The sequence below is a fragment of the Aedes aegypti genome, chromosome 2 (assembly GCF_002204515.2).
Source record: "Aedes aegypti strain LVP_AGWG chromosome 2, AaegL5.0 Primary Assembly, whole genome shotgun sequence".
Classification (NCBI taxonomy): Eukaryota; Metazoa; Arthropoda; class Insecta; order Diptera; family Culicidae; genus Aedes; species Aedes aegypti.
In genome coordinates, this window is record NC_035108.1 from 218,332,234 (window position 1) to 218,347,971 (window position 15,738).

General features: G+C 34.1%; 1 protein-coding gene across 9 annotated transcripts in view; it reads left to right on the top strand.

Annotated features, from left to right (window-relative positions):
* The window catches only part of LOC5575624 (putative uncharacterized protein DDB_G0277255), a 221,699-nt gene that overhangs the window by 187,335 nt on the left and 18,626 nt on the right, over positions 1 to 15,738 (top strand). For 8 of the 9 annotated variants that reach the window (XM_021844010.1, XM_021844008.1, XM_021844011.1 and 5 more), the window contains one exon: positions 2,456 to 2,607. In XM_021844010.1, the coding sequence (XP_021699702.1) occupies positions 2,456 to 2,607 (152 nt within the window). Of the gene's footprint in view, positions 1 to 2,455; positions 2,608 to 2,763; positions 2,882 to 15,738 lie in introns of all 9 variants that reach the window. The other variant, XR_002500320.1, reaches the window with a different exon arrangement.

The following is a 15,738-nucleotide window of genomic DNA, read 5'->3' on the forward strand; positions in this document are numbered from 1 at the left end:
TCTTAATGATTTATTTTCTCAGATCCCGAGGAATGCTTCAAGAATTCTAGTAATTTTTTCCAGTGATTTCTTCAAGAATACTTCCAGAAACTCTTTAATAATTCCCACGCCAAATTTTTCGTTTATTATAGGCATTTTCATAAGAACCCTTTTGCAAAATTTATTCACGATTACTCTCAAGAATTGCTCCAAAAATCCTTCAGGCATTGTTCGATGAAATCGAACTTTCCAAGAATTCCCCGATAAATTTGACTTGGGATTCCTTATTAAATTTATCTAAATTTTCTAGGCATTTTTCCAGAATTCATCAAAATATTATTCCGTGGTTTAAACATTTCTCGAATAATTTTTCAAATGAAATTTTCAAGCCTCAATGAATTCTTCGCAACTGCGTTTGATGCACCAGTTAATACTATAATAAGCATTACAATTGTTTGCTTTCCGAATTTCTTTAAGGAATTTCTTCAAAAAATCTTGTAAGACTTTATTCAAAGATACTATTTTTTTTCAGTTATGTTATCAATTTATTTATTACGAGAATCCTAGAAAGCGGATTGAGGCATTCCATGCCGTTTTCTCAAAAATCTCTACAGTAAAAAATGTGATAAATTTCCTTCATCTTTTCCTGGAGACATCCTTTGATGAATGATTGGAAACAATATTTAAATACTTCATTGGAAAACTTTATCAAAAAACTTGGAGGGATTTCTTAAGGAGGTTTGAATTCTTGAAGATGAATCAAATTTCTGGAGAACTTGTAGATTCCTTGAATCATGAAACGATTTTTGGACGGATTTCTGATCCTTAGAAAAAATTCCAGATCGAATTCATGAAGGTTACAAAACCGAAATTCTTGAAACAATTGCTTACAGAGTTCGTGAAAAATTACAAAGCATACTCCTGGAAAGATATTCGGAGTAGTATGTGAATAATATCTACAGCACAACGAACAGTCGTAATGGCACGAGTACGTTTCTGATGTTTAGAAAACTGAATCCCATTTTAGGGAAAGTTTTTTTTTCTTAAGTTCAAATAGATTATTTTTAATATCTGACTTTGACGATGAAAGGCACTTCATTTGATCATTTGATCATTTGATAATCATTCTTGGTTTTCGTGAACCTTTTGCAAGTCTACACTTGTAGTGTCGAACCATTCAAAGTTTTTTTAATTACAAAAAGAAAGGGGTGTCTAACCATTTATAGTTTGTTGAAAAATCATATTTACGATTAAATGTGCAGTCATACATATCTTATAGATTAGAAATAGTGGCATGCAACGAGCTCACCAATTGATCCGTCATCCTTGACTGAGCAGCATCAATCCACTTTCAGCTTCACTCGTTTGCTCGGCAATATAAAAGCACTCAGAGAAAATAGGCGCGCGACTTCTAACTTTTTACTTCTAACAACCGACGCGCGACATGTTTGATCCTGCCCTCATCGCCCGCCCCCACAAGAGCAAGTGTCAAGGTCGAAGGATCAAACACTACTGGCAAAAGGTCGAAAGGACAAAAAGTCGAAAAACAAAAGGTCAAAAACGACTTGCATGGTGGAAATTTTTTCCTATGAAAAAAGATTTTCGACCTTTTGTCCCTTCTTTTTTGTTCTTCGACCTTTTGTCCTTTCGACCTTTAGCATTGCTTTGCTTTGTAGCCGCGGACGCTAACCACTCGGCTAAGGAAGGCCCCTACATCCACCGTATGAGAAACTTAACATTGTGACAACATTGCTGTTCTGTCAAACACACAAGATTGCGGTAGCACTCTCTATGTTTTTCTCTCTATGATATCGCAGGGAGTCGACTACCTGAAAATACCTGGAAAGTCAGGGAATGTTGCACTAATTTCATCATCATAAATTAATGCTTTTCCCCTAATTACTTGTTCGGCACGGCACGGCACGTGCGATTGTTTTCGACTGCTATTTTTGATTCAGTAGAAAGTGCTTATCGTCTTTCATTATGTTGCATTGCAAAATATTACGCAAATTTGTAATTTACTATTTTAGGAATGTTAAACGGAAGCTAAACGAGATATTTTTTGTAACAAGAAAGAAATGTTTGTTGAACTGAAACAAAAACAACTTGAAATAAATGCATATGCTCCGCAATTTTCTTGATAATCTTGAGTGAAAACGAAGCTTGACTGGTGTATACAAATAACAAGTTTTTCTAGTTTTGAAACTATTGTTTCGGATTCTTCGTACTGGATAACCTACCATAAAAACTTTCAATGACAACAAATGCTTCCAATGGTTAGTTCCATTGAATAAAAAAAAATCAATTAAAATGAAGTGGTGCCCATAAACATTACAACGGTCAAATTCAACCGACATTCAAATATTGTTGAAATTTACGATTCGCTGTACTTCAAGCTACTATTTTGCATGTTTAGCGATACAGTCGTAAAACGATATCAATAATCTAATGCTTTTTTATGATGTTTTCATTTCAGACCGTAGCAATAGTGCAAGTAATGCAAATTCCAATAATGTTCTCGCAAAAACGAGTGCAGGTTTTTTGGAAAACCTTAACGCCAGGCTAGCAGAGCAAAGACTGTCCGGAAAGGCATTTGCAGTGCGAAATCTCATCAATAGCAAAGCGTTGGTAAGTTTTGAATAATTTATTCGCGTTATACAGAAATTTATCGTTTATACATTCAGGGTTTGATGATCAACGTTCGATGGCAAACGATGGTTTTCTGATCGCAGATTAGATATATTTTTACGCATATTTCATAGTTTCCCTCTCTTTTCTATTAAGTTTACTCCCAATAAGGATGAAGATCACTACCATAATTACTATCAGAATGTTTGATCTAGCAAAAAGTGCTGATCGGATGGTTTTGTGCAATCATGTCTAAATACTTCAACTTGTTAAGGTGAGACGCAATGTTTGTGTTTTGCTATTTCACAATGACACAGACTAACAACAACCTTAATCACGTTCTGTTTCCGTTTCTTCTAATCACTTGACACCCACCACCCGGTGAGAATTTCGTGTTTATTTCCAATATACGGTGCACCAAAACCGCTTGAAAGCTTTGCACCGCACCCCATCATTGTGAATACAAAATCTCGCATTATCGCTTTGAAACATGTTTTTGAAAGTGGCAGATAATAACACGAATCAACAAAAATAGCCTCTGCTGTTTAAAATCAGTTGAAAGATGAAAAATATTTTATTAGAACTAATTAAATTCATTTCAAATAGACTAATGAAACATTTACAATATCTCATATACGTTTTTGATCAACTCTCCATTTTTAGGATTTTCTCCTTCCTTATAAAAAAATTGTCGTCGAATCCTTTGAATTCTTTCGCATAAGTTTAACAGGTTTATTATGGAGTCGGGTAAAATGAGACGAATTGAGTGACATTCGAGGTGAGAATGATCCGTCTCGACTCACCAGACTCACAGAATAAGCTTGTATATTTCAATTGTCAAAACATGATTCCATAATGAAGCTTTCAAAAATAATTTATATAACCATAAAGAAGTAAGCATTATTTTGTTTTTGAAATAACTCGAAAACAGCGGGCTGTGCAAGTTGACGCCCATAAAAAGATGTTTATTTTATCAAAATGAAGAACTTTGCTGAACGAGCTCAAGTATCTAGTGGAAAATCACAAATGTTCGACCTAGTATTAATTTTCGACCCAGTCATACGATTTGGGCCTATTTTGTATGAAAGTCCGAAAATTGGCACAGATTTATTGTAGGTCAAAAATTAGTGCTTTTCCACTAGAATCAATGTCACAGTCAAGAGTTAGATTATGGAACCACTTTTGTGGACGATTTTCGAAGTACGAATACTTCCTCACTCACTCACTTCTTAAATATTTCCTTACTCCAATACCGTTTTGTCTCAAATTCCGAACAGACTCATATTCCGAACACTCTGTTTTTGTATGAAGATTTGGTTGAAATGTTTCGCTGAAATTTTCAACGTCTCCAATATAATTTATACCATGGGAGTAGTGATAATTCTCTAGTTTGAACAAGTAGAACAAGCACAGATAAATTTATTTGCGAAATTATTCATTTGAATAGGATTTATTCGTGCTGTTCGGAATTTGAATCAAGGTGTTCGGAATATGAGACAGAATTAACAAAGTGTTCGGCATTTGAATCAAAATGTTATTCCATACTTTTACGTAAAAACTCATTAAATCAACATTATTATCGGTACATTCAACAGTTATGGGAATTATGCACTTGAACAGAAAAGTAATCGCCTATCTCGATGCGTGGGAAATTTCTTGCAAGAAATGCACAAGAAAAGCATTTTTTTTTTTGATCGCAGTACGCAGTTGACAAGAAATGTCAATTCAAATGGAGCTCACTGTAGAAAATTTCTTGACCATTTCTTGGGCAGATGTTTTTACTTTTCTTGAGCGGAACAGCATACCTAGCTTTAACAATTAAAATTTGCGAAGAACTTAAAATTTATACAAATATCAGCTAATTTATGCCACTCAGATGCATTTGAAGTCACTGTAGTGTTAGCCTTAAGTGTTCGGAATATGAATCAAAACGGTACTTCCTTCCTACTTCTCGTTGTAATAAAGAAAACGTTGCTGATGACACCAAATGCTGGAACTGTTTTGTTCTGGAGTTATTAATTTTGTCCCGCAGGATTGCGTTCCTGGCCCATAGTGCAATGGCTAGGAATATCACTGATAAAAATCCACACGTTCGATCTGTGTTTAAAATAAAATTATGGATCGATTCATGATCGGCCATATCGATTTGCTGTGATATTCTTGCAAACGTCGTTTGTGTTACACATTAAATTCCTTTGTTTTGCCTTATAGACTGATTCATCACATTCAGTGGCGCGGGAAGTGGGTAGGACAGGTAGGACATGTACTACGCACAAAAATACCTGGGTAGGACAGCCAAAGGATTGTCCTACCCATGATTCAACATAAAAAAAACGAGATCAGTAGAAAGCTTGTAAAATAAATTTAATTTTTTATCATCATTATCATTATGATTCATCAATTTCTTACTGATATTTTGTGGCTTCAATAATAAAAATGTTTAGAGCAGGTTATGACGAATTTTAGACAGATATTTTTTACAGAATCGTTGAAGAAATTCCATCAAAATATTTGATGAAGTTTCTGCGCGATGATACACTTTTGAAGCATCTTCAATTTCTCTTGAAACCTATTGGGATTATCCGGATCACTTCGGTGCAAAGAAAAAAAAACACAAAAACATAGAATTTTTGCTGTTTGTCCATTTGTTATCTAGAAATAGATAAGGAAAGTAGAGCAAGCTCACTGGTTGTGAAGGTATGCTGTTTGGTCTGTATTTGGTATTGTTTTCAAATAAAATTGATTTGAAAAAGATATAAATATAAAGGATATTCATATTTTTTTAATATGTTTAATGACAAAATTTAATCCAATTAATGATCATAAATACAGGACTGGTAGTAGATTTCTTTTTAGTTTCTATTTTCAAGTAAATCTTTAGAAAGTCTCTATGTTTAACCCATATCCGCCCAGCGTCCTAAAAATAGGACAGAAGCCCCGAACGCCCAGCGTCCTATAAATAGGACAGTACTTGTAGTGCAAATATCTTGAAAATAAAGAGGTTTAGGAAAAAACTGTATTCTGCAAAGTTGATCACAGGACTGCTGACTTCCACTTGGTAACTATTTTAATTCAGAATTAACTCACCAGGTGGCGCACAGACGCCATCAAATGTCGCATTTATAAGCAACATATGAAACAACTTTCCAGCGTACAAATATTTACTTCGTTTATATCTCAGTCCAGCGATGAGATACAAAATTGGTGTCTTCGACAATGTTGAACAACTAAATAATACCTATTCGCATAGAACCTTATAAATTCGGAAAACACTCCCAAGATGGCGCTAGTGAGCCAAAACTTTATTCACTTATATCTTTGCCCAGTTAAGAGATACAAAAATGGTGTCTTCGACAATGTTGAACAACTAAATAATACCTATTCGCACAGAACCTTACAAATTCGGAAAACACTCCCAAGATGGCGCTAGTGAGCCAAAACTTTATTTGCTTATATCTTAGCCCTGTTATGAGATACAAAAATGGTGTCTTCGACAAAGTTGAACAACTAAATAATACCTATTCGCATAGAATCTTATAAATTCGGAAAACACTCCCAAGATGGCGCTAGTGAGCCAAAACTTTATTTGCTTATATCTTAGCCCAGTTATGAGATACAAAAATGGTGTCTTCGACAATGTTGAACAACTAAATAATACCTATTCGCATAGAACCTTACAAATTCGGAAAACACTCCCAAGATGGCGCTAGTGAGCCAAAACTTTATTTGCTTATATCTTAGTTCAGTTATGAGATACAAAAATGGTGTCTTCGACAAAGTTGAACAACTAAATAATACCTATTCGCATAGAACCTTACAAATTCGGAAAACACTCCCAAGATGGCGCTAGTGAGTCAAAACTTTATTTGCTTATATCTTAGCCCTGTTATGAGATACAAAAAAGGTGTCTTCGACAAAGTTGAACAACTAAATAATACCTATTCGCATAGAACCTTATAAATTCGGAAAACACTCCCAAGATGGCGCTAGTGAGCCAAAACTTTATTTGCTTATATCTTAGCCCAGTTATGAGATACAAAAATGGTGCTAAATAATACCTTTTTTTGCTTCGATGCTTACTGACTTTAAAATAGCTTGCTTCACCAATTAAATAATACCGTAAAACGGGGTAACTTTGATAATGCGGGTAACTTTGATAGTGCGTAACCCATCGCATACTAAATGAAATATCATAATTTCTGTTAATCAGTTAAGCAAAACGAATGCAAAACTAAAGAATATTAGTACCACACTCCATGTAAGAGCGGTTTTCATTTAAATCAAGAACATTTTATGCTTTTTATATGAATTTAAAAAATTTACACAATTTTAACATTTTCAAAACGCTTACAAACAATCTGTTCTACGATCACTATTTAAGGTAGTTTTGAATAGTTGGCAACTTATCTTTGATAGCCTAGTTATCATAGAACTTGATTACGGTCTCAAATCTCTTAGCGAAAAGCATATTCACAAACTGGGACCATTTTTGTAATCTAAGTCAGAAATTTCCATATAACGTTAAACGCCTAGAGGTATGCAATGCCCTACAAATGTTCGTTATTCAGTCAATTTTGTTCGAATCATACTCCATTATCAAAGTTACCCCAAAACAGAAAACCAACTTTCGATTATATGGAAAATTATATATCCATTCAAAATGAATCTTTTGCCAATTTATCGACTGTAATCGATAGCTAGGATACCAGTACTTGTTTTAAAAATATAAATTGTAAATCTTTGAAACAGCATTCAAAAATATTCAAGTTTTCTTCGAAAAAAACTATCAAAGTTACCCCGTTTTACGGTACCTATTCGCATAGAACCTTATAAATTCGGAAAACACTCCCAAGATGGCACTAGTGAGCCAAAACTTTATTTGCTTATATCTTAGTTCAGTTATGAGATACAAAAATGGTGTCTTCGATAAAGTTGATCAACTAAATGAGAACTATTCGCCTTAAACCTTATTTGTTCGGAAAACACTCAAAAGATGGCGCTAATGGTCGAACATTTTGATTGTTTATATCTCAGTTCAGTGACGAGATACAACATTGGTGTCTTCGACAAATGTGTTCAACTGAATGAGATCTATTCGCCCGAAAACTTATTAGTTCGGAAAACATTCACTGGATTGCGCTAGTGGGCAAATATTGTATTTGCTTGCATCTAAGTTTTGTTATGAGATACAAAATTGTTGTCTTCGACAATGTTGAACAACTAAATGATACTTAGTCACATAAAACTTTATAACACTCACAAGATGGCGCTAGTGGGCAAAGATTTTATTTGTTAATATCTCAGTCAAGTGATTAGATACAAAGTTTATGTCATGGACAATGTTGAACAATCAAATGAATCCTATTCGCCTAAAACCATATTAGTTCGGAAAACACTCACAAGGTGGCGCTAGTGGTCAAATATTTTATTTTTTTATATCAGTCCAGCGATGTGACTGAAAAAAATCGAACTCTCGAAATTGGTATCTTCGACATAGAAGAAGATATTTTCGCAAAAAAAAACATATTGGCTGGGTATTGTTATTATGTGCGAAACATCAAGGAAACAACCAATAAGAAATTGGTCAGCCTAGATCAAAACAATGGATACTTACTATCGATCCGAGCAACAATCGCTTATTTCGGATGCAATGCTCCTTACGTTTTTAGATGAACCTTGACACCATTTAGATCTCCAAGGGTGAAGGGCGGCTGTCAAATGAGAGTAAAATTGAATAGGCGCCAACCTAAGTCCAGAACCAGTTTAATGACTTAAACGTGGAAAAGTAAAATTTATTTTTCGCAAAATTACAGGTAATAAATGCGCTTGAAAGATATTGTTTACAAGCAGTTATTTACTACGCGCTACTGCAGTGCACCATTGTTTGATCGTAGTTTTGTATGGTTGATTACTTTTTAGAACCAGCGACGCGTTGAGGTAGCCGTAAAGAGCCTTCCTTGCTGAACTCACTAAGCCCAAGAACTGTGACATTTGAGCGGGCACGCTTCAGTATGCTCCCCAGGTATTCTGGCCAGCTCTAGTGTCAAAAATCTTGGACCGCGTGGATTCGGTTCTATCGGTAAATATGTGAATATATGCATCAGTGATGCAGTAACTTCAACGTTATAGCCGAATAATGTTGGCTTCAAGTATTCACATCTGTAAAGCATGTAATAGTTGGAGTCCAATATTTGACTGTCATTGGACTGAAGAACTAACTTTTGATCAGCACCAATGAAATTCTGATATTGCCAAATATATATTTCAATCACTGTCAGATCCGAGTCACATTGTATACTAATAACTTGACCCAGAAAAAAAATATTTTGAAAGTTTTGGTTCCATTATCAGCTGGCAAGTTTTATATAATCATTTTAAAGACTATTCTGAAACATCTGTAGGTTTTTTTTTTCTAAATCAAAATATTTGATGTAAGATTTTATTTTGTATTTGGTATAAATGGTTTAAGTGTGCATAATTGTACATGTACATGTATGGAAATGTATGTATGTCTGTATCTTTCTTACGTGGTAGAGCAGAAATTGAATTGAAGTCACTAAATGATTTAGTTCTGGCATGAACCTTTCGCCTCTGAAATTTTTATTCTTTATGGTGCAATTTCTTTATCAAGGTACGTCCATAAATTACGCCACGCAATGTTTTGTCATATTCATCCTCCTCAATTTTCCTCTGTTTCACACTTTTTGTATGGATTCCAATTTTTATACGGGTAGTCACGTTTCATTGTAACCCCCTCCTTCCTCTTCTGTACGTGACGTAATTTATGAATTACCCCTCACCAGCAGTTTTTTCCAACTTGTTTTCATTGTAATGGGTCGAACTGCATGAAAATATATTTGATAAATCTCGAAAATAAACTTATAGAATAGCTAGATATGGACGACACACTTCCAAGAATTTTTTTGGATCCCCACCATAGACTTGAATTTTTTTTGTGAAATAAGGTTTAATTTATGGGAATACGACTATGAATAACAAAAACGGAGCTGAATTCCAATTGTGAGATACCTTGGGCGTTAACGGGTTAATGGAAGGTTTCTAAAGTATATATTTCACATGAACTTCAAAGTATCTTTTTTCCTTATTTTGCTTGCATGGAATCATAATGCAAAATTGTAAAGGCTCCAACTAAATCCTAAGAGAATATAACGGGTGCAAATTCTTTAAGAATTTCGTCTCAGACTCCCCGAAAAGAAGCTTTAGGAATCATTATTGTGATTTTATATTCCAAATAAAATCAGGGTCTTCTACAGGAATTCAAAGGATGCTTAGAAGAATTTCTCCAATTTCTTCCTGAAATCTTCTATAACTCCAAAGCAACTACCTCCAGTAATTTCTCCAGGTATTACTATGATTTTTTTTCAAATCTATCCTAAAATTTCCTCTAGATATTTTTCACATATCCTTCGACCGAGTTCGCCAGTTGTTACTCTAGGAGATCTTTCGAAGATTTCTGCAGAATTTCTCCTGAGGAAATCCACAAACGTTTATTCCAGAGTATTTGAAAACAATAGGTTTTCTTCGAGGAATCCTGCTAGAATTCCTCCACCTGTCCATGTGAATTCTTTCAAGAATTAATCCACGTTTCCTGCCAACATTTCATTACGGGTTCTTCGAAAAAAAAATACTCTAGGATTTTTACCACCATTTAAATCCATTTATTACTCCTGAAGTTTAACCAAATATTTCTTAAAAAGTTTCACAAAAAATCTCAGCCAAACTTTAAAAGTTCATTTAAATTTTTACACGAGTTCATGCTTCAGCAACGATTTTCGAGAAATCTCTTTAGAAATTTCTGCGGAATAGGGTAACGGTCGTATTTTGGACCCTTTAAGGAAGTGATTTTACATTTTTGTCCCAATTAATTAATTGCACAGCGTAACCAAGTCAAAGAACATACCAAAATGTAGAGAAAAACTTCCTCTACGAGATAAAATGCCCATACGGTCATGTAGGATCCAAAAGACGTCGAAAATAATTGAATTGTGATGCATTGTTTTTCATTATTTTGGACACACCAATACATTTTGGACCCTCAAAGTATATATTTTGGACCCCGGCATATTTTTATCGTTTGGCGACAAAGTCCACGGCACTGGTTGTATAATATGCTTGCCCATAGTCTAATCAATCGATTGACAATGGAAAAGCGAAGAAATTCTACGCTTTTAGTTCAGAAATTAGAAAAAAGTTTTTGTTTACATTTGAAAAATTTCTGACGTCTTCAATTTCTGTCTGTAACGTGTTGATGAACCGATTAAATTAAATTTATTTCAGATAACATAAACACATTTTCCATGCACGAACGCTTGATGCAAGTTCGGAATAGTCCTATCTTTCCAAATGGCATGCGGATTGTATGGGTCTTTCGATTTAAACTGGAAAATTTGCAGGAAAATGGCCCAGGGGGTCCAAAATATATAGAGGTCCAAAATATATTGGTTACCCTACTATACCGAGACACGTTTGATTTTTTCTCGATTATCGTAGCAGTTTTTGTAGGAAATCTTCTAAAAATTTCTTAAGAGTCCAGGAAATATTTCAGAGATCCTTGTCCATGGAGGGTGACTTTAAAACTTACCCAATTTTTATCAGACGTAGCTCTAGAATTTTCATCAAAAATACCTCATGGGTTTATTTTTCAGAAAAATTTACTTGGCATTTCCATGGAGACATTCCTTAAAAAAGTTGTTCAAGACTAACTTGAGAAAATCTCAAAGAATAACTGAAAGAATTTATGTGGAAATCTTAGAATTAATCTTTCGAGCAATTGTTGAAGATATCTTTAGAGAAATCCCTAGTATAAATCTTATATAAATTCTAAAAGACAAATACAAAAAAAAACCCTAGAAATTTCTGGAGAAGTTATTATTGACTTTGAATTTTAAAATAAATTTTAACCAGGAATTCTGGAGGATGACTCAGGGAAATCGACGAATGTGAGGGAATTTCTTGAAAAATTCTCGAAGAAATCTTCTGAATTAATCGTTGGAGTAGTTCAATTTCTGTGGTTCTCTTGTGGAAAATTGTGGTTGAAGGGACCCTTAACGAAATTCTTGGAGGAATTACCAAGAAAATTCGTGGAGACATTCCTTGGAAAATTATCACTAAACAAACTCCTTTGGAATGATAATAATAATAATAAAACTTCAAGCTGTTAAGTGGAATACCTATAAGTAAATGAACCGAATTTAGTACTATACCATACTCCGGAAGTTTTCGTAGTAACTATCTGAACATAAAGCAAACACTTGCATAATAGCTGATGAAATTCCTAGAGAAAATCACGTATACAGTAATACTTGTTGTAATGTCACGTGGAATTCTTAAAAAAAAGTCTTAGAGCTTACAGATATGTCTGCTCTGATGCTATGAAGAATTAATCTTTTATCTTCTGACTCTTAGGTCTTCAATTTCCTATTTTCAAAACACTCAGTCGCCACCAGCCCGGTAATCTTAGGGTAACGACTGGTATGAAAATAAGAGGGTTAGAATCAAAGGGGTGTCAGTGACAAAAACCTAGTTTTAAGAAAATCTACTTTGAAGTCTCTGAAGAATCGCTGAATTTTTTTTCATTCTACACGAATTGTGTGGAAGTCAAAAAACAAGCCAGTCTTCTAAGAAATATGTAATTTTTCTGTTGAGCGGAAAATCACCAGAAAATATCGTTAGATCGCTTGGAAACATCAGAACTTACTTAACTCAAAACCGATCAAAATATTTGCTAGAGTTTGTCCTACCCATGGTTTCAAACGTGGCCGCGCCTCTGTTTATTACGATATAGTCAATACAAATAATCCGTTAGTCAAAACTTCGTCAAGAAACAATATTAGTCAAGTACAAGAAACATGTAGCTGTTCAGAAAGCATCTTTGACGTGTGAAATACATAATCTCTTAAACTGTGATAGAGTTGCAGCACGTTTGATGTGTACCGTGGACGTACCATATTTGACGCGGTTAAGAAAATTCTAAATTCAAACTCTTGTCAAATCGTCTAAATCTATCCAATTTTGTTGAAATTTGAACCTATGCTAGCTCAACTATTATAAAATTAGGCAAAAATCAGTAAAAAAATATTAAACGATTTTTTCTTCATGTTTGATTGACTTTTTGTGGAACACATTAGATTCCTTAATTGACGCATCAATTCTTCGATGTGCCTAATTTGACGCACTATGTTCCTTATTTGACGCACTTACAAATAATTGCTAAAGTTTAAAATATACAAGAGTTTCAGTATTCGATAGTTCAATTAAATGAAAAAAGCGTTTTAGAGAGGACATACAATTTAGAACCTTCGGAAAAAGTTTTGAATGACTTCATCCGGTAGTCACTTTTGCTATGCGTTTAGTTAGTGTAGAAAATAAAACCGGCGATTGAGTTCAATCTATAGTTAAGCATTATTGTTTAGTTTAATGTATTTCGTCGTGATATCAAACAAGGGAAAGGTTTGAAAACTACGTTGCGCTGGAACGGGGAAGGTAGTTGCTAAAATAAGGACAAATTGGTCAAAAACTAGAACGAAAACAACCGGTTCCAAAAATTACCGTTTGATAATCTTCGTTACTTATAACACGTGAACTACGCCTACTTGTCCCATGTTCTATGTCACCATTATGGACCCCGGGACAAATATGCGTAGAACCAACGGCAGTATGGGCCTCGAAATAGATCGAGAACCATATATGGGTCATACATTAAGTACGTCATGTTATTAGGGGGAAGGAGGTGCTCTGCAAGATGTGACGAATCATACAAGTTTTTTGAAGGCTCCATATAAAAAGTGTGAAGTAGGGCGGATGGGCGGGGTTTTTGTAGAAAATAGTATGTTTTTGTGACACGTATCTCATGGACACCCCCTATTGTATAAATTATACGAAACGAATCATTGAACCTACACCTCACCTCCTGACGCATTTATTGAAGCTTCCTTGAAACATTAGGGGACATCCATAAACCGCGATAAATTGTACAATTTTCAACCCCTCTCAACCTTGGCCTCATTTATTTTATGAAAAGTGCGAATATTTTGTTGCGTTTCCCTGAACCTCCTCCTCTTCCTAAAAACGTGACGTAATCTATGGATGACCCTTTACATGTGATTACATAAAGCCTTGGGTTGTTCTGCGGACGGATTTTTTGAATGCAAGCCCCATAAATATTTATTTTCCTATTTTCGATTCAATAAAACATGCTGAACAAAATAGCAAATAATTAGGAACATTGTGTGCCTAACTTGACGCACAAGATTTTCATACAAAAATATGTCTTAAAGCTTAAAAGTAGAAAACTTTCGACGTCAATTCATGAATAAAAGAATATTACTGACTGTTGTTGATGATATTGGTGTAAAACAGCACAATAATTTCACGAAAATTAATCAACAATAGTTAGCATATTCACTAAGGAATGAAAAAATTGACGCACTTGTCGGATGCATTTTCAAATAAATTTTATTTTGTAACTATTATCAATGAAATATAAAATTTTTTCGATTGGAATCCATCAATAACATGTAAATAAAGATTAAGCAATACATTTTCGAGTGCTAGTCTGATCTAGAATTAATTTATGATAACATTAATTAGAAAATGCGTCAAGTTTGGACCCGCGTCAAATATGGTACGTTCACGGTATAGGCATCGAATTGAAAACATTTATTCTTTTAAAAATAGTTTTGTGAAGCACCGTACAAAAACTGTGGTGCATTTAATTTAGTCGCGTTTCTAGTATTAAATCTACGAATGTCACTTCCTCTTTCAATTCGATTACCCAAATATCGAGGAAATAAACCGTTAATTACTTTAAAAATGAACACCATCGTCAAGAACACAATTCTTTGCTTCACCGATAATTACTGAAGAGCATCTGATAAGAAAGATAAGGAAGTGAATCTGTTGCATCTCAAAATCAAACGCCGCATTACTTTATTTTGCAAACGCTCACTTAACCAAGAAATATCATATAAATTATTAGAAACGTCACTTGTTATCCGATAACTATACTATGGGATTGGCGCATGTGCAAAAATAATCGTTTTACTGGAAGTGTTTTCATGATAACGAGTTCGACTGACCATTTATCAGGAGATGAAATGAAGTGAAAACGGATTGAAATTGTGCATGGGATTGCACCATGGGATATTCTACGGAAATGCGAACTAAAAGGTAAGTCGAAGATTCATAAATAAAACCATGAAATATGAATTCATTGGTCTGTATTTCAACTTACAGAAAGCAGCAGAAAATGAAATTCACAACGCTCTGACACCGTAAAACAAGCAAATGATCAGGAAATATCATCGATCCAACTGCAGATGGGAGACATGGTGATTGCATGACGATGGAAGAAATGAAAAAACGAAAAGTGGATAATCCGGAACACCCAGAATGGTATAGGAAGCGATACCCAAATTTAAGGATAGAACCCCTTTCAAACATTGTTCATGAACCCTAATTTAAATTCGCCTAATCATATTTTATTTTGGAAGACAAAACATGCTGAATAAATATAGTTAAATTTAAATAATATTTTTTATCAATTTTACTAAAAACCAGAAATATTACCCATTTCAATTAATTGTGCTATCATATAAATTAACAAAATCAATATATGCCATCTGAATTTCACATAAGAGTCATTGACAAAATCCAATGATTCAAATAAAATTTTCATTTTAAATGTATGTGATTTGTAAGATGAATTCAATCATAATCAAGTCAGAATAGTTTATGTGATAAACCGATGAGCGTTATGTGAAAAACTAAATGGAAAAAAATTATAAATATTTTCAGATAATATTAATATGATTCCTTGGTTCAGTGCTGTATTCTCGATATTTGTGTTTCATTCGCTAAAAATATTGTGGAAGCGGAAAACTACAGATGTGGAGGGATGATTGATTTGTACAAATGTACTTTATTTGCAATCGTTAAATTGTTTTCCCATCGGCAAAGTATTCCATACTTCTTGGCTATTTTCTTGATAACATTGTAGATGTGAGTGTCGAACTTTAATCTGCCATCAATAATCACGCCAAGATATTTAATCTCGTGCACGCGATCAATTGTCTCATCATCAATTTGAATTGAGACGTCTATATTTACTTG